The sequence below is a fragment of the Zosterops lateralis genome (assembly GCF_965231275.1).
Source record: "Zosterops lateralis genome assembly, chromosome: 22".
Classification (NCBI taxonomy): Eukaryota; Metazoa; Chordata; class Aves; order Passeriformes; family Zosteropidae; genus Zosterops; species Zosterops lateralis.
This window is the reverse complement of record NC_139782.1, coordinates 1,012,743-1,039,098: the sequence shown is the minus strand read 5'-3', so window position 1 is coordinate 1,039,098 and position 26,356 is coordinate 1,012,743. Positions and strand designations below refer to the sequence as shown.

The following is a 26,356-nucleotide window of genomic DNA, read 5'->3' as shown; positions in this document are numbered from 1 at the left end:
GCACCGTGAGGGGGAGCGGGGACGGGCAAACCTGGAGGTGAGATCACCAAATCCCACTTGGAGGGGGGTTGGGTTTAGGTTTGAATTTGGGTTTGGGTTTGGATTTCAGTCTGCTTTTGGGTTTGGGTCTGACTTTGAGTTTGAGTCTGCTTTTGGGTTTGGGTTGGACTTCGGGTCTGGGTTTGAGTCTGAACTTGAGTTTCGGTCTGAGCTTGAGTTTGGGTTTGGATTTGGGTCTGGATTTGGATTCAGGTTTGAGTTTGGATCTGAGTCTGAGCTTCACTTTGGGTCTGGGTCTGAGTTTGGGTCTGAGTCTAAGGGTCTGAGTCTGAGTCTGGGTTTAGGTTTGACTTTGGGTTAGAAGGGACCTTTAAGCTCCACCCATCCCACCCCCTGCCATGGGCAGGGACTCCTTCCACTATCCCAGATTTCTCCAAGTCCCACCCAACCTCTCCTTGGACACTTCCAGAATGGAACAGCTGCAACTTCAGCCAACCCATCCCAATGTGGGGACCATGATGCCACCAGGGCCACCAAGCCAACCCATAAGCCCTTGGATCGAGGCTGTCCATTGGAATGCTGACCTGGAAGCCCTGCACCAGGATCCGCACGGTGTCTCCCACGCGTGCCCTCGTCGGGGTCATCGTGATCTTCGGACCCTTGGGAGCAACTGCCGGGGAAGGGACAGGAGGAGCTGTCAGTGACATTCCCAGTGCCAGGGCTGCCCTTGGAGGGGTTAACGAGGCTTTGATGGATGATCCCAGCCAGGGGTGGCAGCCCGGGGGGTGAGGTGACGGCTCTGTGATGGATGGCCGGGCTGAGAGACTCCGGAATGATGGATGGACAGGGAAGGAAGGACCCCCCGGGCAGGAGAACGGGAAAAGTGTGAGGCTGATGGATGGCTGGGATGGGATGGATTGATGGGAAGGAGTTATTTCCCAACCAAACTCTTCTCTGTGCAGAAAAAAAATGGCCAAGAAGGATCAGCTTGGTTTGAAGCCACAGAGATGGACACCTCAGAGGAGCATTCCCAAAAAAATGTGGCATTGGCGAGTCTCACCCAGGTGCCGTTAGCACAGGAGACAACCCCAAAACCTGGCTGGCACAAAACCCCAAGGATGATGGCATTAAAAATGGGAATTCCTTTTCCCATGCCAGACTAGGGATGCTCCTCCACTGTGATGGAGGGACACCACACAGGATCTGTCCTGCTTCCACCTGGGGTTGTGTGGATGTCCCTGAAGGGCCAGAAGTGGGTTGGGACATCCCAGGAGCTTCCTGGACTTTCGTGGAAGGAGAAAGGGAATTGGGCAGGACCGAGGTTGTGTAGGTCTGAGAGATTTTAGCCTGCTAGCAGCTGCTAAATTTTTTCCCAAATAAAAAATTCTCAAGAAAGTTTCTTCTCAAAACAATCTTGGCAAACAACTATCCTTCCTCAAAACGATCCTTCTCTAGGTGATGTTTTGCTGGTTCTCTACTGGGATTACAAAGGTGTTGCTCCTATTCACCAATCATGTTAAGTCTGTATTCAAACACCTTATAAAAAGTATTACGAATTAAAAAATAAAACCTTCTTTGTCTATGCTCTTTGCCTTTTGAAATATTTGGAGTCTTTTGTGTCCTGCAGCAACAAGGGGGTTGTTTGGGTGTATCAGCTTTGTCCATCCAAGCTTTGTCATGGATGGGACAAAGTGGACCTGGACATGACCCCGGCAGGACACAGAGGGACAAGGAGCCACCAGGGAGCTGTGCTGGAGGACACTGGAAGCCCTTGAATGGCCATCCCAGCCCCGCGGTGCTCTTTCCGTGTGGGATGTGGCCCTCTGCAGCAGGACCAGGCGGGATGTGCTGAACATGATCCCACCACGCCCTGGTTGAGACCAAATGGCAGCTTTTGGGTTGCTGTTGTGGTTAATGCAGCTGTTATTGGGAATACCTTCACTTTTATTTGGAATCTATGTTTTATACAGATATCTATAGATTATTTATATATTTATATTTTATATAGATAATATATATATAATAAATCTATATATATTTTGATATAGATATAGATATAGATAGATATAGATATATATAGTGTGTGTATTCATACTATGGATGTAGGAAAGGGGTTAACTGGGATCTGCTGGGACGGTGCCCAAAAAATGGGAGTAGATGAGCACCCAAGGAGCTTCAGAGACACCTCTGGGGATGAGGAGAGCCCTGGATTTGGGGAGAGGGGACAATGTGGGCTGAGCTTTGCCAATCCAGGTCTTGGACCTCCCTGGCAAGAGCAGCAAAGCCACGATGTCTTGGCCTTGGTTCTAAACCCGAAGAGCTCCGGGAAGTGGGAAATGCAGGATTTCCGTAGGTTTTGGATGCTGGGGAAGAGATTTAATGTGAAGATGTCGGGAAGCCAAGGAGAAGCTCTCCAGGAGATGATGAGGAGCCAAGTGCTCCACTTGGCCAGGAGCAAAGCCCAGGCTGCTCCACCTGGCTCGGGGTTGGGAGAGGCTTTCCAGAGGAGTGTCCTGAGGCTGGAAAACCCCATGGAGAGCTCAACCTCTTCCAGAGGGAGCCAGGAGAGGGGATCCCACTGAGGAGCTTCTGCTCTTCCAGGGACCTGGGAATGTGGGGAGCCAAATTCCCTGGCTTCAATCCCATCAACCTGTCACAGCTCCACGGGCCAGAGCCAACTCAGGAATTCCCTCCCTGGCAGTTCCCACTGGGATGAGCTTTGTGGCAGCCAAGAAGGGTCATGGGATGTCCTTGGATCTCCTGGAACTGGGATGGAGGTGACAAATCCAACACCCCCTTCCTGTTCATCCTGACACAGATTCCTTGAAAATCCTTTTTATCCCAGCAAACCCCACCCTGAACACTGCCCATGGCTGGGGGGCAATAAACACCTGGAAAATCCCTTCTCCTGCCTGATGGACATCCCAGATCCCTCCTCTCATCCCAAGTTTTGTGGAGCCTTGGCACCACCTCTATCCCGATGCAGCCCCATGGGCTCCCCACACATGCCTGAAAACACCCAAAAGAAAAGGAAAAGAACAAAAGGAGAGAGAAGAAAGAGTGCAAGGAAAGCAAAACGTGGAATTAAAACAAAACAAAACATGAAAAATCCCTGGGGAAAAGCCCAGTAAAAATGGGGGGAAAGCACAAAAAAATAGAAATAAAAAGCCAAAAAATGGAAAAAAAATTTGAAAAGCCGGGGCGGGGGGGGGGGGGGGGGATTGAAAAAAAAAAATGAAAAATTGAGAGAAAAGCCAAAAAATGAAAAGGATATAATATTAAAGAAAGGGAAAACAGGCCAAAAATGGAGATAAAAGAAAAAAAAGGGGGGGAAGACCAAAAAATGGAAACAAAATCCAAAAAAGGCCGGAAACCCCCCAAAACTGGAGAGAAAATCCAAAAAATAAAAAGAGAAAAGTCAAAAAAAGAAAAGGGAAAAAAAAAGGCAAAAAACACCGAGAAAAGTAAAATAATATTAAAAAGGCCAAAAATGGGGGAAAGGGAAAAAATGGGGGGCAGGAGGCCAAAAAAAAGGAGAGAAAAGCCAAAAAATTGGAGAGAAAACCTAAAAACTGGAGAGAACGTCAAAAAAAAAATGAAAAGAGAAAAAAAAAAAAAAAGAAAAGAAAAGAAAAAATTCCCTCAAAATCGACAAAAATGCCAAAAATCCCGGAAAAGCCCCAAAATCCCTCTGCTTACCGAGCGTGACCTCCGACTGCATGGGCATGGAGAGCGCCGGGTGCTTGACCTCGCAGCTGAACAGGGCCTCGTTGTCGATCTGGGGGTTCAGGGTCCAGGTGAGCGTGGCCCGGGCCTCGACGGTGCCGTCGCTGACGGGCGCGTGCGTGTGCCGGAAATAATAGATGGGCTCGGCCATGTGCACCCAGCGCGGGAACTCCCGGCTCACCACGGTCTCGGGAATGCTCTCTGTCACCGAATCCCGCTCGGCCGCCAGCCCCCGCGGGGGATCCGCCGTGGGGAAGGGGTTTCCCATGCCCAGCTCGCCCTCGGCCGCCAGGGATTTCGGCAGCTTGGTGTCGTCCAGGTCGCGGTGCAGGAGGTTCCGGGGGGCCCAGCTGCTGGCGCCGGCCGGCGGCTCCGGCAGAGGGGTGGCCTCGATGGGCTCCCCGTCCCTCTTGAAGTACACCTGGAGGGGACAAAGGGGACAGTGAGTGACACCGAGGTGTCCCCAGCATCCCAACTCCTTCCTGCAGTCTCCACGGAAAGACGGGATTTGGGGAGCGGGTTTGGGCTGATGGACGAGCACATGGATTTGGTGGGTTTTATTGTGGAGGTGTTTGGGTGTTCCGTGTGTCAGAGGAAGGGGTGATCCTGCCAGGAGCTCACCAGCGGTGCAGGTTTCCCCCCGGACACCACACACACCAGGGTGAAGTTCTGCGCCTGGTAGCGGCTGAAGGGGGCCGGAGTGTCCGCGGCCAGCACCGAGATGGACGTTGGGGGAGCTGCCGGGCCAGAGCCAGGAGGTCAGCATGGAGTCCTCAACAGCACCCATCCCATCCCATCCCATCCCATCCCATCCCATCCCATCCCATCCCATCCCATCCCATCCTTATCCCATCCCATCCTTATGCTCACCCTCACCCTTGTTCCCATTCCCATGCCCATCTTTGCTCCCATCCCTGTCCCCACCTTCAATCCACTACCTGTCCTAATCCCAGTCCCTATTGTTGTCCTGTCCTCACCCCCATCCTTGGTCCAGCCCCATCTTCATCCCCATGTGCATCCTGCTCCTTCTCCTCCTTCTCCGCATCCCAATCCCTGCTCCCATTCCCATGGCCGCCCTCCTCCCCATGTTCATCCTTTTCTCCATTCTTCTTCCTTTCCCTGTCCCTGCCCCCATCCTTGTCTCATGTCCATCCTCGTCTCATGTCCATCCTCATCCCCATGATACCTTCCTCCCTCTCCCCATGTTATCCTCATTATTATCCCCATCCCTATCCTCATCTTCATCCCCACGTCCCTTTCCACTTCCATTTTCATTCCTGTTCCCATTCCCATCCCCACTCCCATTCCCATCCCTGCACCCATTTCCATGGCCATCTTATTACCCATGTTCATCCCATTCCCGTTCTCCTTCCTGTCCCTGTCCCTCTCCTTGTCCTTGTGCCTGTGCCTGTCCCCGTCCCCATTCCTGTCCCCGTCCCCATTCCTGTCCCCATCCCTATCCCTGTCCCTATCCCTATCCCTATCCCTACCCCTACCCCTACCCCTACCCCTACCCCTACCCCTACCCCTATCCCTATCCATGTCCCATCCCCATTTTCATTACCATTCCCATCCCCATGGACATCCTCATCCCTCTCCCCATACCATCCTCACCCTCATCCCCATCCCTGCCCTTGTCCATGTCCCTGTCCTTCTCCCCTTCCCATCCCATCCCCATCCCCACCCCCCATTCCTATCCTTATCCCCATCCCATCCCATCCCATCCCATCCCCATCCCCCCCCATTCCTATCCCCATCCCATCCCCATCCCATCCCATCCCATCCCCATCCCCCCCCATTCCTATCCCTATCCCATCCCCATCCCCATCCCCCCCCCATTCCCATCCCCATCCCATCCCCCCCATTCCTATCCCCATCCCATCCCATCCCCATCCTCATCCCCATCCCCGAGGATGGCAGATCGATCCCAATCCCTGCTGTTCCCACACCCTGAGACCCTGCAGTGGTTTTTCCCTGGATCCCGATCCCAGCGCTCACCCATCACATTCAGGAAGACATTCCCGGAGGCCAGCACCACCTTCTCCCGCGTGGCTCGGTCGTAGATCCCCACGTGGCACTCGTAGGGACCGTTGTCCGAAATCCGGACCTCGGGAAGGCTGCGGAGGAGGGACAGCACTCATGGCCCCATCCCCATCCTGCTTTCCCATGGAATTCATCCCTCAGCACCCAGATGCGGCAGCATTGGACAGGGATCAATAAACCCTTAATGACTCTAAAGGCTGCGGGAGGAGCTCGGGAATGCTTTGGCAGCCTGAGTTCCCCAGCACTGACAGCTCCTCCCAGGGGAATGAATTGTGTTATTGGAAGGAGACGTGGATGGGAGCACAAATCCATGACCACGGACATCACCTGCCCATGGAGTGCCAATGGAAAACCTTGGCACAGGCCCTGCCAGCCCACCCCAGCACAGCAAAAGCAGCAAATCCCAAATTCTGAGTGAACCTGGGGCACTCATCGATCTGCCTGTTATCCGGAGGCTTTAGATAGATTTGAGAAAAATGGGAGAGGAGGAGCTGTGCCAAAGGAGCTGGGAATGCTCAGGAGGCTGCACAGGGGTCACTGATGGGCAGCATCCCACCTTTGCAATCCTCACCATCCCACCTTTCTGCTCCTCAGAATCCCACTCTTCTGCTCCTCAGCATCCTACCTTTCTACTCCTCAGCATCTCCCCTTTCTTCTCCTCACCATCTCCCCTTTCTGATCCTCATCATCCAACAGTTCTGATCCTCAGAATCCCTCTTTTTCGTCCATGCAGCAGAACCATCCCACCTCACCAGCCGGCACCATCCCACATTTCCAGCCGGCACCATCCCATCCCATCCCACGGTGCCAGCTGGCACCATCCCACCTTCCCAGCTGGCAGCACCATCCCACCTCTCCAGCTGGGAGCATCCCACATTTCCGGGCAGCACCATCCCACCTCTCCAGCTGGTCCCCTCCCTCCTTGCTGGTCTGCGGCTTTCTACCTTTCTGGTCGGAAGCATCATCCCAACTTCTCCAGCTGGAAACATCCCGCATTTCCAGTTGGCAGCATTATCTCAGTTCAATGGATTGGCAGCATCCCACCTCTCCAGCAGGAACCATCCCACATTTCCAAACAGAAGCGTTATCCCACCTCTCCAGCATGAACCATCCCACCTTTCCAGTCAGGAGTATCATCCCACCTCAATGGCTGGAAGCATCCGGCCTTTCCAGTCGGAAGCGTTATCCCACCCGATTGGATGGTGGCATCCCGCCTTTCCAGTTGGCATCATCCCACCTCACCAGCTGGCAGCATCCAGCCTTTCCATTTGGAAGCATTATCCCACCTCACTGGATGGTGGCATCCCGCCTCTCCAGCAGGAAGCCTCCCACCTTTCCAGTTGGCATCATCCCACCTCACCAACTGGGGACATCTGGCCTTTCCAGTCAGGAGCATTATCCCAGCTCAGTGGCTGGAAGCATCATCCCACCTCTCCAGCTGGAAGCATCCCATGTTTCCAGTCAGCAGCATCATCCCATTTCTCTAGCATCCCACATTTCCAGTCAGAAATGTTATCCCACCTCTCCAGCTGGAAACATCCTGCCTTCCCAGTCGGCAGCATCATCCCACTTCTCCAGCTCCCTGGGATGTGGGGAACATCCCACGTTTCCAGTCAGAAGAGTTATCCCACTGCTCCAGCTGGAAATATCCCGCCTTTCCAGTCAGCACCATTATCCCACCCCACTCTCCGGAAGCCTCATCCTGCTTTTTCAGCAACATTCCACCTTCCCAGCTGGCACTGCCATCCCGCTGTTGCGGTGAAGAGCATCCCAACACCATCCCTCCTCTCTGGCTGGCAGAATTCCTGCCTTCCAGGAGATCCATCCCTCCTCTCCGGCAGCCTCATCCCTCCTCATCCATCCCATGTGGACGGGAGTGATTCCCTCATGGAGCACTCAGGTTAAAAATCCCACTCAGGGGAATTTTCCCTTCTGGGGGGATTCCAGCCCCACTTTTCCCTTCTCCCAGCCCCTGGCTGCCTTTCCGCTCCCAGGATCCCCCTGGAAGTGAACATTCCCTGCTTTCCATGGATACAACACTTCCAACTGAGCCTCTGCCATCTGTTCCAGCCTCTGATTATCCAGTCATAGATCAGGAATCTCCTGTTCCAGCACTTCGGAAAGGCTCTGATCCCACTCCATCCCTTCTGGAAGGATTTCTTGGGATTTGCACACAGATTTTGGAGCCTGACTGGCTCAGTTTGGTATTCCCAAGAATGGGAGACAGGGAACAACCAGCACTGGAAAGGCAAACACTCCCTAGCATGTTCTGTGTTGGCAGTATGGGAAAAACGGGATTTGGAAATTCATGAAGCAACACTGTAGGATGAGGGTGGGATTTTAATCCAGGGAAAGGAAAAAAATTCCTTGGGATTGGAGAGATTGGATCTCTCCCAGCTTTGCTCTTCACAGCTCCTAGGGGGGATGGAGAGAGGCAGTACCAGCAGCCCCTGGGCCACGCTGATAAGGCTGGGAAAATGCTGATAAGAACAGGAAAATGCTGATAAGGCCAGGAAAACACTGATAAGGCTGGGAAAACGCTGATAAGAACGGGAAAATGCTGATAAGAGTGAGAAAATGCTGATGAGAACAGAAAATGCTGATTAGTCTGGCTTCTCCCGGGATAACACTCCCTGGAACGGTTCTGCTCGGGAAAACGCTGATAAGGAACGAGGAAAACGCTGATAAGGAACCAGGAAAACGCAGATGTGGCCGGCTGCTCCCAGGATAATGTTCCCTGGGATGGTTCTGCCTGGGATGACCCTGATAAGGAGCAGAAAAACGCTGATAAGGACCGGGATAATGCTAATAAGGATGGATCCTCCTGGGATAAAGCTCCTTGGGATGGCTCCAGCTGTTCCCAAACCACGGTAAAAATTCCCCAAAAAACAGAGAATAAATCAACGGGAAAAGAAAGGGAGAAAGAACAGGACCAAAAACATGGATTGAGAAATGCTTCATCCATCCCCAAATGCTTCCTGGGCTTGTCCAATTTTTGGGAGAGCCCAAAATCAGGTGGGACCTTCCCAAAAAAGCCAATGACTGGGAAAACTGGCTCTGGGAATGATCTCCTCACCAGGCCGGTTCCTGTTTTCCCTGGAAAAGAAAGGCCATGGCATGAAAACCTTTTCCCACCAACATCTCCCAACTCCATGCCCAATTTCCTCATCATTTCTGAGGCTTTCAAGTGCCTGGTGCTAGGGCGGGGGAATTTTCTGCTCCCAAATTCCATTCGTTCTACAATGTGTGGAGAAAAGGCGGAAAACAGAGCAACCAGAGCCAGGAAAATGGCAGCTTTTCCTCCCAGGGTCAGGGAAATACTCCATGGGCAGAGAATGGTTGAATCCTTGTTCCCTTTCTCCAGGGATGCTTCTGATCCCCTGTCCCATGCACCAGGAATGGTTGAATCCTGGTTCTTCTCCAGGGATTTTTCCTAATCCCTCATTCCATGCACAGGGAATGTTTGATTCTTGTTCCTGTTCCAGACATTCTCCTGATCCATTGCTCTGTGCACAGGGAATGCTTGATTCCTTGTTCCTGCTCCAGGGATGCTCCTGATCCCCCATTCCATGCACCAGGAATGGTTGTATCCTGGTTCTCCTTCTCTGGGGATGCTCCTGATCCCCTGTTCCAGGCACTGGGATTGTCTGATCCTTGTTCCTGCTCCAGGGATTCTCCTGATCCCTCACTCCCTCCACAGGGAATGTTCGATTCTTTGTTCCCTGCTCCAGGGATGCTCCTGAGCCCTCATTCCATGCACAGGGAATGTTTGGTCCTTGTTCCTGCTCCAGGCATTCTCACAATCCCTCATTCCATGCACAGGGAATGTTTGATTCCTCACCCCGTGAATTCCTCCCATGGGCACGGGGAATGTTTTAACCCAGTTTAATTCCCTGATTCTCTCGGTGCTCCTGGCTGGAGCCAAGTGGAGGCCAAATCCCCAGGAGAGCCCTGGATTTACAGCTGGAGTCAGGAATGTGAAATTCCTGCCTGGAGCTGCCAAAACCTTCTCCAAACAGGAACTGGTTGTGTCAGGAATTTGTTGTCCTGGGAGCAGCTCAGTGGATCCAGGGAAACCAAACACAGGGATGGAGCATCCCCAAAGCATCCCTGGAGCATCCCCAGAGCATCTCCTGAGCATCTCCAGAATCCCTGGAGTACCCCCGGAGCATCTCCTGAGCATCCCTGGAGCATCCCTTGAGGATCCCCAGAGCATCCCAGGAACGTCCCTGGAAAATCCCTGGAGCATCCCCAGAGCATCTCCTGAGTATCCCTGGAGCATGCCTGGAGTATCTCTAGAACACCCCCTGAGCAGAGCATCCTCTGAGTAACCCTCGACTATCCTGAGCATCCTCTGACTCCTCTGAGTAACCCTGGAGTAACTCTTGATCCACCTGAACATCCACGTGAACATCCCGAGCTTCTCCTGAGCATCCCAAGTACCCTCTGAGTAACCCCAGAGTGTCCTGAGCATTCCCTGACTCTCCTGAGTATCCTCTGAGTAACCTTGCAGTAACTTCTGGTCCATGAGAACATCCATGTGAGCATCCCAAGCTTCTCCTGAATATCCCCTGAGTATCCTCTGAGTGACCCCAGAGTGACCCCAGAGCATCCTCAGAGCAATCCCTGAGTAATCCCTGAGTGATTCCTGAGCATCTCCTGACCCCCTGAGCTTCTCCAGAGCATTCCTGGAGCATTCCCAGAACAATCCCTGAGCATCCCAATCTTTACCTGAGCCTGAGGATCCTCCTGATCCATCCCATAATATCCCCTCCCTAGCCCTGTTTTCCCACTCCAAACTCCCATTTATTCCCACTTTTCCTTAGGATAGAAAACAACTCCAAACAAAGCAGGGGAAAACAGCCAGACACTCCAAAAAAATCCCGAATTCCAAAGGACTGGGAAGAATTTCTCATTTCCAGGCCCGGCCCTTTCCGAGCCATTCCGGATATTTCCAGGTGGAAAACATCCCGTGACTGGAGGAAATCCTGATTTTCCCCCACCATATCCTCAATTTTTGAAAATCCCATAGGAAATTCTCATTTCCCAAGGAAATGAGGCCAGAAAGCAACTAGGAGGAAGGGAAATTTCATCCCAGTTTTTTCCCCTTGGAGGAAGCCTCTCCTGACCTTTCTCCCAAGCTCCAGAGTCAGTTCTGGAGGAGTGGGAATGGAGCAGGTGTGGAATCAGGAAAAAACCTGGAATTCTGGAAGTGATTCCCACTTGGAATAAAAGCAAGGAGATGCTCCTGTGCCTGTTTTATAAATAAATATGGATCTGATTTTCCCAAGCCTTGGATTTCTCTGCCGATTCCCACCTCTAAAAATCCCCACTTTTCCAACCTTTTCCCTGAGAACCATCAGGAAAACGGGAACACCTCTTGGATGGGGGCAGGTTCTGCTGGAATCCTTTCAGTGGGATCAAAAACAGAGAAAAAAATATCCTAAAAATTTTCCATTAATAGGGAAAAGGGACTCACCGCACAGTGGATTGGTAAACGAGGTCTTCCCGCTTCCGGTAGTTTTCCATTTGGGAGAAGTTGGTGGAAAACATGGCATCAAAGGTAAAGATCTTCTGCTTGATGGTGCCGCCATCAGTGACCTGTGGGAAACAATCCCAGGGTCCCAAATCCAGGAATTTTGGGCCCATTTTTGAACATCTCAGAGAGTTTTTTATGCAGGGAATTCGAATAAATTGATTTGGATTTGAATAGATTTGTTTAAATTGAAATGTATTTATTTAGATTTGAAGGGATTTATTTGTGCTTTAATGTGATTTTAAATATTTTTATATTCATTTGGATTTGAATAAATTTATTGGAATTTTAATCTCAATGAAATACTGTAAATACATTTCTTTTAATATTTTATGCAGTGCATTTAAATACACATTAGAATTTTAGTTTTAGTTTTGGTATTGGATTTTTTGTTTTTGTTTTTGTTTTTATAATATCATGGTTTCCCTATTTATCCATAAAATCCCAGCATCTTTCAGCTTGGATGGATTGATGATGCCTCTGCTGAGATGAAACCAAACTTCACGTTTTCCATCGCATTATTCCATTTTCCAGCTGGGAATTGTCATTTTTAAATGGAAAATTACTTTTTTAAGGAATTGTTTATTCCCTGTGTCTCCCAACACCCTCCCTGCTTTTGAGGAGGAGTTTTGGTGGAAAAATAAGGAGCAAAATGGGAATTTTGGGGCTAAACCAGCTCCCAGCAAAGAGTCAAAATTCAAAGAGTTTAAAATAAACCAGGAGCAGCAGAAGATGATTTTGGGATTCAATCCTCAAATCCAACATTTCCCAAGGACAAAACCCCAAATCCCCGCCCAACCCTTGGCCAAAATTCCGCCATAATTCCCAATTTCCTCTTTTTCCATTTTTTTAAAGGCAAAAAGAGGAAAAAAAAAATCTGTCACTAAAAAACCTCTTCCAATTTATTTTTCCAGGCTGAGGCTTTTATGGGAAAGAAAATCCACCCTGGCATGGATGTGGGATAAAGAAGAATGGGGAAAATGACAGGAGTTGTAAACCTCCAGCCTCGGGAAGTTTCCAGGGAAGTTTCCAAGGATTTTTCCTGACTTTTCTTTGGGTTTGAGGAGAAACCTGGGAGCTGCTCTGGGATGGAGAAGGGATCCCAATCCAAAGGGATTTTAGGGATTCTTGTGGGGTGGGAAGTGCTGGGAATGGTGGGGGTGACACCCATGGATTGGGAATTTGCAGCCTTGGATTTTTCCCAACATCTGGGCAGATGTGGGCCCAAATCCCACCCCATCCAAGAGCAGGAGTGGGAAAATGTCCCTGGAATCACAGCTAGAATCACCCTCCGGGAATCCTCATTTCCTGAGGATTCAGAGGCTGGGAAGAGCTGTGCCCCCAAGGGAATTCCAGGTAGTTAAGGGCTCCCAGGAAAGGGCCCATCAGGAATTCTCTCTCCCCCCAGGGATCAGCCCTAATTCCAGCCTCTTATCCGTGCCCAGGGGAATTTTTTGGGAAGAGAAGCTCCACAGGAATTTGCAGCCCAGCAAAGGAGGATAATTGGGCAGCATCCCATGGTTCCTGTCCCAAGGGATGTCTCCACACTCAGGAATTTTGGGAAAAGGGGCACAGGAACACATTCCAGGCTCTGATTCCTGCATTATTCATAAATCCCAAGAAAAATCCCATTCCCGACAAACCTCGGCTGTTCCTCGCCACCCTCCCCTCCACAGTGACCTGAACAAATCCCAAAATCCATTAAAATGAGCATTTGCTGTTCCCAAAATCCATTAAAATCTCCTGACCCTCCCATCAGGATGCCCAAAGGATCCAAAATCATTGGGAAGTGATGGATGTGGGATGAAGGGAGTGAGCTGGGGGTAGTTGGAAAGGGCCTGAATTGGGATCTGATCCAGGCTCCGTGTCCTCAGGGTGGATCAATGGATTCTCTTTCTCCAAGCAAATGGAAATTGCTCTGGAAAGAGGGAAAATTCCCTGGAGCAGCTGAAGTGCTCCCAGTGTTTGGAGGGGAGGAGGGGAGCAGTGTCCACATCAGAGTCAGTGGGAAGAACTCCTTATCCTGGAAAATTCCAGATTTACATTTTCCCTGTCCATTCCCTGGAGAATCACAACACTGGGAAAAACTCCTCATCTGGGAAAACTCTGGATTTAGGTTTTCCCTGTCTATTCCCTGGAGAATCAACTGGGAAAAACCCATTATCCTGGAAAACTCCTGGTTTCACTTTTTCCTGCTCATTCCCTGGGGAATCAACCATGAAAACTCCTCATCCTGGAAAATTTCTGGTTTAGCTTTTTCCCGCCTCCCTTGGCCATTCCCTGGAGAATCCACATCCAGCTAAAATCCAACCTCCCATCCCCAACTTCCTGCACCACTGATCCCACCCTGCTCTGAGCCCCCAGCACCAAATTCCCAAAATCCAGAGGAGCTGATTACTTTGCCTGATCCCAGATGGTTTGATCCCAAAATGAACCCCACATCCCAAAGGGATCGCGCACTGCCCTTTTCCAGCATCCCAAAAAACAGGGGAATGAACAGATCAATATTTTACAGGAGAGTTGTGCAATTTTGGGAGGCACATCCCAGATTTCTGTTACCTCTCCAGAACTGGAGTGATGCCCTGGGAATAACAGGGTCCATAAATTCCATGGATGCTCCTGACCTTCTCCCCCTGAGCATGAGGAATTTGCAGCATTCCCAGTCCCAACATTTCAGTTCTCCTTTTGGAGATGGATGGCTCCAGCCAGTTCTCTCAGAGCTGCTGGCTGGGAATCTCGCCATCAGCCACTCCACTCTGTTTTTAGGGAATTCCTCCTCTTCCAGTAAAACTCAAGTTGTCCCCAGAAAGGGAAGCAGAGTTGGAAATCCTGGCACAATTCGGTCTAAGTGGGGTTTCTTGGAAAATGTGGAATTTCTGGGAGCAAGATGGAAAAAGCAGAATTCCGGTGTCTCCTCCTGAGCTGATTCCTAAATTTTGGAGGCTCTGAGAATTCCAGCTGGTGTGGGAAGGGTTTGGAATTTGGGTGTCCTTCCCTTGGCTCTGGTGCTGTGCTTGGAGCCGGAGCTGCTGCGGGTGGGGGCTTTATCTGTGCCACTGGTGGCATTCCCAGCTCAAGGTGACATTCCCGCCTGGAGCCACCTCGGATGGAGCCGGGATATCCAGGATGTCTCCTTCTCCCAGTGGGCAGAAGCCAGGGACAGAGCCTTGGCACCATCGATGGGGTGGCTCTGAGCAGTGCCACCAACAGCTGGAATGCACCAACTCCCAACATCTGGAGTGATCCAGCACAGAAACATCTGGAATGATCCAGCCCTCACCAACATCTTGGAACACGCCAACCACCAGCAACATCCAGAATGATCCAACTCCCAGCAACATCTGGAATGCACCAGCCCAGCGTCATCTGGAACGTGCCAAATATCACCAACATCTGGAAGGCACCAACCCCACCAATACCTAGAATGCACTGGCCTCCACCAACATCTGGATTCCCATCAACATCTGGATTTGACTGGGCCCCATCAATATCTGGAATGTTCCAGACCTTACTAACATCTGGAATGCACCAACACCCAGCAACATCTGGAATGATCTAGCTCATCAACATCTGGAATGCACCAGCCCCAGCCAACATCTGCAATGAACTAACACCTGGAATGCACCAACACAGCAACATCTGGAATGCTCTTGTCCTATCAACATCTGGAATGCAGTGTGCTCCATCAACATCTGGAATGTTCTAGCCCCTCCACTTGCCATGGGGGTGGATTTCAAAGCCCCTCCAGCCTCTCCCAGGAAAATCCCAGATGGAGCAAAAAGTTCTGGAATTGCTGTGCTCCAAGTGGGGCTATGGAGAGCAGTGACCACACTGGAGGATACCACAGGAAGCAATTCCATGGATACTACAGGGAGCAATTCCCATAAATCATGGACATCACCAGGAGCAGTTCCCATACTCCATGGATACTACCAGGAACAATTACCATACTCCATGGATACCACCAGGAGCAATCCCAGGGCCCTGCTCCCAGCAATCCCAGCTCCAGCACAGATTTCATTCCCTTCTCGCTAATTACCCTGAGCACCAAACTCTAATTAATGGAGGCAGAGCTCTGTGGGCTCCCCTCCATTCCTGCCCCTCATTCCTGGATATCCCAGGAACCCCACTCAGCACTGGGAGCAGCCAGAGGATGGTGCATGGCCCCCAAATCTGCCAAACCCTGTTTGCAATTCCCAGATTCCCATGCCCTCAGCCCAGCCCAACCCAGCTCTGCTTTCGTTCCTGCTGCATGGAGCCAGATTGGAGCCTCCGAGGATTTTCCCTCCCTCTTGCTTCCCTATTATTTTTCCTGAGCTCCACCAGGAAAAGGAGACAATTTCCCGGTTCCCATCCTGGCACCAACCACACAAATCTGGGATCTCCAATCCAGAGATGCCGGCACCAGGAACCACGGAACAGCTCCAGGTGCTCCCGGCCTCATTCCCAGTGGATTCCACCACCCCCTGTAGCAATGTATCTGAACAACTCAGGCCATTCCCTGCACCAGCCAAACTGTCTGTGGATAAGAAGACACCTGCAGTCTTGTTTTCCAGAGTTCTCAGGGATTCGTCAAGGCTACGGAACAACAACAGGTCTAAAAATAATGAGGAAAAGCCTCGGAAGTGTCTACCAGAAGTGCAAAACTCAGACAGAAGACACACAACGTGGGGATGGACACTTGACCAATTGAGTGCCCTGAAGGATGTTTGCCTGTCTGATGGACAAATGGCTGAGCCAATCCAGAGACTCCGCAGCAGTGCTGAGAACTGTAACTGTGGCTCTGTGTAAACAATAAATGGCTTCTGTTGGAGTCATATTGATTCGTGTGTTTCAGTAACCCATTTTCTCCTGCAACCCCCGTCTCCTGCTGAGGCTTTTTCACTTCTCCAGGTGCGGATCCACATTCGCACCTGTTCCCGGGAACATCACACCTTCCGGAGGTGTGGGGATTGTTGGATGTTAATTAACGCCTCCGCTCGTGTTCCTGTTTATTCTGGGAAAGGTTCCCTGTGCTCATCCCGGGAGCGCCGAAACTGGTGGCGTTTCAGCAGCTGGGGGGTTTCCCAGTGGGAGGAAAGGGTTGTCCCTGTCTGTGCCTCATCCCTGGGGAATCCAGGGGATTGCTGGAATTGTGGGTGCGGGTTGCAGTGTGGGGCTTTTCCATGGGGTTTCACCTGTGTGATGAAATTCCTCAGCCTCGGAGGGCACAGATCCCAATGGGATCACCCACCTGGGAGTTATGGATGCATCCCATGGGTCATGGACATATCCCATGGGTTGTGGATGCACCCTGTGGATCATGGATGGATTATGGATCCATCCCAGGGGTTACGAATGTATCCCAGGGGTCATGGATCCATCCCAGGGGTTATGAATGCACTCTGTGGGTTATGGATCCATTCCATGGATTATGGATCCATTCCATAGGTTATGGATCCATCCCACGGGTTATGGATGCACCCTGTAGGTTATGGATCCATCCTATGAGTTACGGATCCATCCCAAGGGTTATGGATCCATCCCAGGGGTTATAGATGCACCCTGTGAGTTATGGATCCATCTCAGTAGTTATGGATCCATCCCACAGATTGTGGATCCATCCCCGCGGTTATTCCCAACTCCATTTCCCACCAAAGTGCGGCCATTGACTTTTCTACCTCTCTCCCCCTTTCCCTCCCTGTTCCAGCCCCTGGAGCAGCTCAGATCACTCAGACTGCAGGAGCTCCCTCTGCTCCCTGTCCAATAAATCCCGGGAAAGAGGAGCCCGGCCTGACCCCAATCCAGCGCTCCAGAGCCACATTCCCATGATTTACAAGCGGAATAAATGGAGCCCCAGCGGCCCCGCCCCGGCTCTCCCAGATCCATCCATCACCTCCAACACCCCAGAGCTGCCACTGGAGCTTTGGGAAGCTGCAAGAGTCTAGGAGTGAGACAACACAGGGAGAAAAATAGGGAAAAAACTTTAAATCAGGAAGGAATTTGGCAAATCCTAAGATGCTCCACCAAAACCCCAACTTCCCAAACCAGGAAAGGAACAAGAGGGAAGGAGGGGTAAAAAACACTGGAAGAAAGGGGGGATTTGTGGGGATAAAAATAAAAGCTGGGATATTTTTGCCCTTTCCTTTCCCTCTGAGGTTTCTCAGAGCATCATTTGCTCCGGAGCAGCAGCCGCTCCGCTCCTGCATCCCTCCTCACAGGGGGGATTATGCAAATCCAGCCCCAGCTCCCAGGAAAGTGGGTTAATCCAATATTACTGAGTGGAAAAGGGAAGGAAAAACCTGGTGGAGATGGCGGAGCCAGCAGAAAAAAAAATTCCTCCCTAAAAAAAGAGGGGAGATGAAGCCAATTCCAAGCTGGAATTTCAGATTTGAGGCAGGTTTGGGTTCTGTTTTCTGCCTGAATCCCCTGTCCAGCATTTAGGGATCTATCCATAAATAATTACAGGAAAATCCATCTGGGATTCTATGGAAATGTTCCTGTGCACACATCACATTCCAGCAGCCGGATTTGTGCCCATCCTTTCCCTGTTTATAAACCTGGGAATGCAGAAGAGCCTTAGGGAAGGGCTGCTCCTTGTTCAGGGAGCAGGAACAGGATGGGAAATCCAACGGAAAATATTCCCAGCTGCTCCATCTGATGCCTCTGGCGCCATTCACCCTCTCTTTGCCTCCTCCAGGAGTTTTCCCTGGAAAACTTCAGGTTTCCTTGGATAAAACCATTTATGGTTGCCAGATTACCCCAAATTTCCCTGGAGAAAGCTCAGGGTTGGTGAACCTAAGGCTGGATCGAGACTTGGGAATGATGATCCAGGGGCATCCAGCTCCAGCTTCCAAATCCCAAATCCCCCTTTCCCAAATAAAACCAGCCACAAAAATCCTCTCTTTCCCAAAGAAACCTGGCCTCTAAATTTCCCTTCCCAAATAAAACCAGGCTCCAAATGCCCCCTTTCCCAATAAAACCAGCTCAACACCCCAAATTCCCAAAGACTTTGGGAGCAAAGAAAGTTATTTTTTTGAAATCTCCAAATGAAGATCCCCAGATTTCTCCCGAAACCCTGGATATCCCAAATTTTCCCCATTCCTCCTTTCCCCCATCATTTTCCACCCACCAAGCTCTCGGCAGAGCGGTGCCAACCTCAGCTCCAAGCTCTGAAATTCCCAACCCAGCACAGAGCTGAGCCTTCCCTAAATCCACATGGAACCCTGGAAAAACCTGGAACAACCTGGAAAAACCCACCCGGAGCCCTCGGTGATCCCAAATCCACCCTACATCCCTTCCAGCCACATTTTCTGAGGCTGCCTCCCTGGAATTGATATTCCCATCAGCCAGAGAGCTCTGTCTGCTTTTCCTGCCTCGTCCAGCCTTGACCTTCTGTTCCCGAGGCTCGGAGCAGCCGGGCTGGCTCCGCATTCCCATTCCCGAGGCGTCGGAGCTCACCCGGTACCAGACGATCTCCCGCATTTTCCCGTCGGTTTTGAAGTTGCATTTCAGGGTCACGGCGTCTCCCACCACCACCGGGGGCAGGGGCTCGATGCTGACAGTCAGATAACCTGGAAAAGTGGGAAAAAAAGGCAGGGAAAGAGAGCTGAGCTCCGGAGGAGTTTGGATTAGGGGTTAAATTGCTGTTTTCCAGGAATTTTTAGGGATTATTGGCACTGCTGGATGCCAGGGAAAGCCTTGCCAAGTCCTGACCCCATGCGGGGGTGGATTGGGCCCCGAAAAAGTCCAAATTGAAGGAAATTCTTCCTGAATTTGGGAAAATCACAGCAGTCAACATTCCCACCCCAAATTCCCATCCTTCCTACGGAGCTGCTGGCTTTGCCTTGGGCTCCATTGTCTGTCCCCATTCCCTGCCCTGTGCTTCTAGAAAACTTCCCAAATCCCTTATTCCCGATGGGAATGGCTCCAACAGCTTCCCCTGAGGATACACATCCCCCACCCAGTGATTTTCCAGCCCCTTCCCCTTCACCCCACAGATTCTGGATCCATCCTCACTCCAGAGGGAAAATCGGAGCCTGGGCAGGTCCATCCATCCCTTTTCTCCCTCTTTTCCCTCGATTTGTTGGGAAATTGGGATTAGGGCGCAGCAGGGCAGGGAATTGCATTCCTGGTTTATTTTCCTGCTTTTCCTGCGGCTGCTGGGAATCAATGGCAAATCCCATCCTTCCCTGTTTGGCACCAAGAAATTCCAAATTCCCTTTTCTTTAAAATTACTCCTCACACCAGACGGGGAAAAGTCTGGGAAACAGGAGCATGTTTGGAAACGAGGCTGGAAATCAGAGATTCCTTTGTGGAAGGTGCCCTGGGAGGGGAGAAGGTGAATTCCCAGGATTTTTTGTGCCTCCCAGGCAGTGACCGAGGCTCAGCATTCCTTGTAAAACAACTTGGAGGTGTTTGTGCCATAAATCCCAGGCACGACCTGCGGGAGAACACGCTCCGGGAACACGTGCCGGCTGCGGCAGCAGGGCAGCGTGGCCTGGAATATTGAACACCGGGAAAAAACCGAAAATCCCGTTTTCTGATGCTTTTGGGGAGCTGCGGGAACAGCTCTGCACGAGGAAATACAAGGGGAAAAAGTGTATTTTTGGGAATGTTTGGGGGTAGGGCTGAGGGTTAAGTCCCTCTTCAGCCCCAAGTGATGTTTGGAATGAGGGGATTTTAATGTTGCATCCCAGAATCCTGGTTTTCCTCCCTGTGGGAACAACCCAAATCCTGGCCAACATTCCCAGCCCACCTGGGGCTGGAGCCTTTCAGGCCTCTCCCTGCCTGTCCAGGGTTTATTTTTGTTCCTAAAGCGGGGATTAAATCTCTGCGATGGCCAAGGCTGCGTGAGGGCCCCTTGGATTCGGGACTGCGCGGATGGAAAAGGCAGGAATGGGGGGAGGAGGAGGAGGAGGAGAAGGGAGGAAGGGCAGCCGAGGTCTCTCCGTCTGCCCCGATTCCCCTCGCTCGGCTTTTGACATTTCCGAACGCCGGGATGAGCAACAGGCGCGGAAAACCGGCGGGGGATGAGCAAATCCTTGGCAGCGGGGCGGGATCCGCCCCAAGGAAATGGGGATGGAGGCTCCGTGCGTGCGGAAAAGCTCTGCCTGTCCACGGAGCCTCTGCCTGTCCACGGAGCCTCTGCCTTTCCACGGAGCCTCTGCCTGTCCACGGAGCCTTTCCCTTTCCACGGAGCCTTTCCCTTTCCACGGAGCCTTTCCCTGTCCACGGAGCCTTTCCCTGTCCACGGAGCCTCTGCCTTTCCACGGAGCCTCTGCCTGTCCACGGAGCCTTTCCCTTTCCACGGAACCCTTCCCTGTCCACGGAGCCTCTGCCTGTCCACGGAGCCCCCGGGTGGGATGGCAGCCCCCGCCCGCCCCCGGATCAACGGCAGATTAAAGGGAGCTGGGGAGGAACCGGCAAAGCTGCAGCAAAGATTGGATTTTCCCTCCTGTCCATGGATGCAGAGATCCAGGGGTTCACAGGGCGGCATCTCCAGATGTTTCCCATCCCTCTTCCCACGTTGTTCCCTTCCAGACTCGTGCACTGCCATGGGAAATGGAACAATTCCCATCCCAGTCCAACTGCAGCGGGAACTGGATTTTCCCTCATCCATGGGATGCAGGAATTCCCAGCTCAGCATTTCCAGATGTTTCCCACCCCTCTTCCCTCATTATTCCCTTCCAAACCCGTGCACTTCCATAGGAAGATGAACCGTCCCCTTCCCAGTCCAGAGCAAAGATTGGATTTTTCCTGCTGTCCACGGGATACAGGAGAACCCAGCTCAGCATTTCCAGATGTTTTCCATCCCTCTTCCCACACCATTCCCTTCCAGACCTGTGCACTTCCATGGGAATGGGATCCATTCCCACCCCAGTCCAGCCAAGGCTTTTGGTGGTGTTTGGAGCATTCCCTGGTTTTTTGTGGATTTTTAAAGTCATAAAGAATTAAGTTTGGGATCGCCTCAGCCACTCCCATGCAGCAAATCCATCCAAGCATTTTCCCAAGGAAATCCGCCTCCAAACCCATCCCTGACCTGCATCTTCTGGGTGGCCAAAAGAAACCAAACCCAAAATTGGACTTCTTCCCCTCTCTGCTCCTTTCATGTGCTGGGAAACCACTCAGAGCTGGAGCTGGCACTGGGAGCAGCTTCCACCTCTATTCCTGGGAATTCTGGCTTGTCTGAGCCTTAAATCCAGATGTTTGGTCCCTAAAAAAAACAGGATGGTCTGGAGCTTTTCCTGCATGGAAAAGACAAAGCTCTGGAGCTCCAGGATTTGTTTCTCCAGTGCCATGGGATGAGGATCCCATGGAGAGCTGATGCTCTGGAAGTGTGGGATGCTGGATAAAAACCCAGTTTCCAGCCTTTTCCAGCATTCCACGGGGATTTCTGCCCACAAACACTCCATGGAAATGGCCAGGGATGAAGCACAACTGGGCCTGGAAAGGGCAGGAAGGAAAATCCAAATGCTCCCAGAGCATCCCTGCTCAAATCCAGAGCAAAACCAGCCCAGAAGTTGTGGGAAAGAAGGAGAGAAGAGGGAGAGGGAAACAGATGCCAAGTCCCCACAGGAGCCAGCCAAGGATGGTGGAGGGGAGGGGGGAAAATGGGAAAACAAAGGCAGGCAGTGGAAAATAAAGCAGGAATCCAGATGGAGCCGTCCAGACCCCGCTGCTTGGCTGTGGCTGACGTGCGAATCCCATCCCTCATCCTCCCCTTCCCTTCTCTTCCCGACAGGGAACAACTGCGAGGTGTCAGCGCCGCTCCGGAGCCTCCCTCGGCTCCCGGCTTTTTTGGGATTTACTGAGGAGAACAAAGCGGTGGTGACGGGAACGGCTGGGTGGGAAAAACTCTTCAAAAAGGGCTCCAAAGGAGGAGTCCATCCCAAATTTCCGTCATCCCTGGCTTTATCAGCATTCCTTTATCAGCGTCCCCTTCTCAGCCTCGCTCCGCTTCCCCTTTGCTCTTTTCAATCCGAGATTTTCTAGAGAAAGCCAGGCCGGGCCTCCCCCGGATTGGATTCAGCCCTTTGGAAATTCATCCCTCTGATTAGATGGCAACCCTGGGGAGGAGAGGATATTTTTGCTGGCAATCGCTGGGAATTCTGGCACCGTCCAGTTTAAGGGGGATTAAAAAAAAGGGAAAAGGGAAAGGGGAGGAGGAGAGGGGGAAGGGAGGGATAAAGCAAATGTCCTTTGAAATCGGGAGTGACGCGTTCACAAAGGAGAACATTGGGACCAGCTCGGTGCTTCCAATTACAGAAGAGCTCCCAGGGATGAGGCAAAAATTGCTCCAGCCCTGGAAGTGCGGGATGCTGGATAAAAACCCCGTTTCCAGCCTTTTCCAGCATTCCATGGGGATTTCTGCCCACAAACATGGCTGGGCACTCCGTGGGAATGGCCTGGGATGAAGCACGAGAGGCTGGAATCCCTCAGAGGCTCCTGGGGAGGAGAGGAGGGGAGGAATGGAGTGGGTGGGAATGTCCCAGGGAAAGGCCTTGGAGGGATGGAGCCTTCCAAGGAATCCCAGCACCACAGGGAGCCCCTTCCACACCTTCCCCAGGCCCCTGATTCCTTCCAGCCCACACGGAAATCCAGGATTTATTAATGGACATTTCCCAGTGCTCCCATTCCCAGATTCCTCATCTCCCAGTGCTTCCCAAAAATCTGACTTCAAACCAATGGAATTCTGGAATTAGATTGGAAGGGACTTTAAAGCTCATCCCGTTCCGTGGGCAGGGACTCCTCCCACTATCCCAGGGTGCTCCAAGCCCCGTCCAAGCTTGGACAAATCCCGGGATGGGGCAGCCCCAGCTGAGGATGGATTTTCCCCCTTTCCATGTCCCCAAAGTCCAACCCGTCCCCATCCTTTCAGGAATGGTCCTTGGAAGCAGCAGAGGATCTGAGCAGAGCGGGGGCTCAGGATGGAGCCAGAGGAGGGGATTCTTTGGATCCAGCAGCTCCATCCCCCTGTGGAATGTCCCCAGCATCCTTCAGGAGCCAGTGACAACATGAACATCTCATCATTTTAAAATTAGCCAGTGATTAATGGGGCTAATCCATAATTCCCTCCCATTCCTCCACCTCCCTTTTCCAAGCCCGGGATGGGATGGGATAGGATGGGAAAACCAGGAGGGAGCAGGAGAACAGACACCAGGCTTAACTAGCTGACACACTCCCTTAACTAGCAGATATCCTTCAATTCCCAGGATTTGAGAGCAGGAGACATTTTCCCTTTAGATGGGATCTAAGGGAGTGCAAACCCCCTGGAAAAATCTGGGAGTGCTCCTGCACATTCCTGGCTGGAGAAGTGCAGGATGAGTGTGGATAAGAAGCAAAGGCAGGAGCCCAACGTGCCCTGACCGGCGGCACTTTGCAACATCTTGCCCATGAAAAATTCAGTGGCTCCAGTTGTTCCTGGGAACGCAGCAAATTCCTTCCCGCTCCCCTCCCGGCTCTGGCCATGCCTTATTTATAACATTCCAGGACAATTTACAGTTGGAACATGACGCTGCCTCTCCTTGTTAACCCAAGAGGGCTCCAAGGGCAAAGAATTCCCAGCTGGCCCCATCTGGAGCAGTGGAATTTTGCTGAATCTGGAGCTTTCCCTCCCTGGAAAGCTGCGCTGGGGTTTTATTTTTTATTTAAACGGGAATAAGCGTTTGGCACGGGTTTAACAGCAGCCAGGGAATGGATGTGACAGCCGGGGTCGGCGCCGCACTTCCAAGGAAAATGGGCCTTTGGGAAGCAGGAAAAATGGATTGGGGGAGCCAATTTGTGCTGAGTTTTCCTTGGATATTCAGCTTTGCTTCCCAAAATTCCACCAGCTTAATGCCAGTGGGGTTAAACCTCCCCAGCCCCTCCACTGCCTTCCCAAAAGTCATCCTGGCTTTTGGAAAACAGGCGTATTCCCCAAAATAAACCCGGGAAAGTTGGCGTCACCCCCGGGCGAGGAGGAGCCTGGCTGGCAGGGAGCGAATGGCATTAATCCCGGGAAAATGGGATATTAACAGGCCGAGCAGACAATTAAGAGCCAGTAATTAAAATTCCTCTTCCCTCACAAACATCTCATTAGGCGCCACTTCCCTCCCTCATTTCCATAAGTGGGCGGGAACGATTCCGCAGCTGGATCTGGAATTATTCCTGAGGGGCGGCTGCTGAACCAAACCAGCTCCTACATTTTTAGGGATTGGAAGAAAATGTATGGAATGAGCAGGGAGAGGTGCAGCCCGTGCTTTGGGTCCATTTTTCCCCAGTTAATGGGATGCGGAACCTGCCAGATCCCATGGACGCATCCCGAGCCTCGTTAGCTCTTTGTGATGGGAATCAATGGTTTGGATCAATCCTTTGGATCAATCCATGGATTAAGCGTGGCCCCTTTGGCCTCCCAGCCCCTTTTAAATGAAGATGAAGTGAGGGAACCACTTCATGCCAGGGACAGCCGGGCCCCAGGGGCTGCTTCCATCATATTCCGTGGGCAAAAAGTGTTGGAATTACGGAACAATGGAATTCTATGGATCAACTCAGCCTGGAGAAGCTGAGCCTGCTCTATCCCTGGAAGTGTCCAAGGCCTGGTTGGGCTTGGGGTAACCTGGGATAGTGGAAGGTGTCCCTGTCCATGGCAGGGAATGGGATGGGATTTAAGGTCCCTCTGATCCAACCCATTCTGTGATTCCCTATTTTATAAAATATGGATAAAACCAATCCCCAAACCCGGTTTTCAAGGATTTCAACACTTAAACCCTGTTGTGATGGAATTTTCAACCACTGTCCAGCTTCCCTTTTTTCCTTGAATCCCAGATTCCTCCTAAGAAAAATATCCCAAAGAAAAGATATCCCAAAATACCCCAGAGTCCAAAGAAAAAGGATTAATTCCCAATTTGCTCCATGCTGTGATTCCCAGTGTCCTTGTGTCCGTGGGAACCATCTCCAACACCACCTGGGGGCTTCCCAAGGATTGATGCTGATGGATCTTCAAGAAAAATCCATTTTTGGACTGGTTTTCTCTTCATTATGGGCTCCAGAGTCACTTTTATCTTCTGGAGGAGTGGAATTGGCTCTTATCAGCTCCGAGATTCCAGCGGCTCTGGAGGCGGCAGAGAAATGAGGAACAAGATCCAGGTGGATCCTGCTGGGTTAAAAACATTCCAAACATTCTGGGGATTTTCATCCCCATCGGCGCAACCTCAGCACAGTGAAGGATTTCATGTGGAAAGGGAGAGTTTGGGCACTTTGTGAGTGGAAAGGCCACAGGAAATTTGGGATTTGGGAGCCTCCCGGGGCTGCCATGTCCCATCCCTCCAATTCCAATCTCCGTCCTCTTTCCATCTCCTCCTTCCCACATTTCCACCTTTCCCTGCCCAGTTTCCTTCCCACGATAACTCAACTCCAGCTCTCTCCATGCCCGATAAATCCCAGGTAAACTACAGCGTTTTCCACGTTTGCCGCGTGCCTCCCGGCAAACAAATCCAGGTGGGATTGAGCCATTGGAATCAGCTCCGAGGCATGGGCACGGGCTGGAATAAATCCTCGAACGTCTTCATCCAGCTTTTTCCAAGCTCCTCGGGGCTGTTCCGGCTCATTGGAGCACGGGATGAGGGAGCCCGTTCCTGGCTTGGCTTTGACTCGCGGCGTCGATTTCGTGCTTGTTCGACATCTCCGGCACAAATCCACAGGGAATGCGGTGTTCCAGGAAAAAGATGGATGTTTGGAGGGAAAACCGTGACGGCTTTAACTGGAGGGAGCCCAGGCACTGCTGCAAACACCCAGAATGGCCTTGGAATCATCATTTGGGTTTTCAGGGGGTCCCTCATCCTAAAAATCCAGGGATTTCCTGGGTACTCAGAGATTTAATTCCATGATGGATCCAAGGGCCTCATGCCGGCCATCCTGAGAGACAAATCCAGTGGCTACAAAACCAGGCATGCTAGAAAAGTGACAAATTCAGGATGAATGCAGGAAAAACAGGGTTGGAGGGAAGTGACAGCCACCGGAAAATCAGGATCAGTTGGATTTGGGAAGCATGTCCCTAGGATGGATGGAACAAAACCAGGGATGTTGAAAAAG

At 51.5% G+C, this 26,356-nt stretch overlaps 1 protein-coding gene across 1 annotated transcript in view; it reads right to left on the bottom strand.

The window, feature by feature from the left end:
* IGSF21 (immunoglobin superfamily member 21) overlaps positions 1-26,356 on the bottom strand; it is a gene marked incomplete at its 5' end in the record, with an annotated part of 41,018 nt that overhangs the window by 1,197 nt on the left and 13,465 nt on the right. Inside the window, 6 exons of the mRNA XM_083877044.1 lie at positions 585-670; positions 3,700-4,147; positions 4,348-4,463; positions 5,725-5,843; positions 11,249-11,370; positions 18,746-18,858. Of these exons, the coding sequence (XP_083733170.1) occupies positions 585-670; positions 3,700-4,147; positions 4,348-4,463; positions 5,725-5,843; positions 11,249-11,370; positions 18,746-18,858 (1,004 nt within the window). The remainder of the gene's footprint in view (positions 1-584; positions 671-3,699; positions 4,148-4,347; positions 4,464-5,724; positions 5,844-11,248; positions 11,371-18,745; positions 18,859-26,356) is intronic.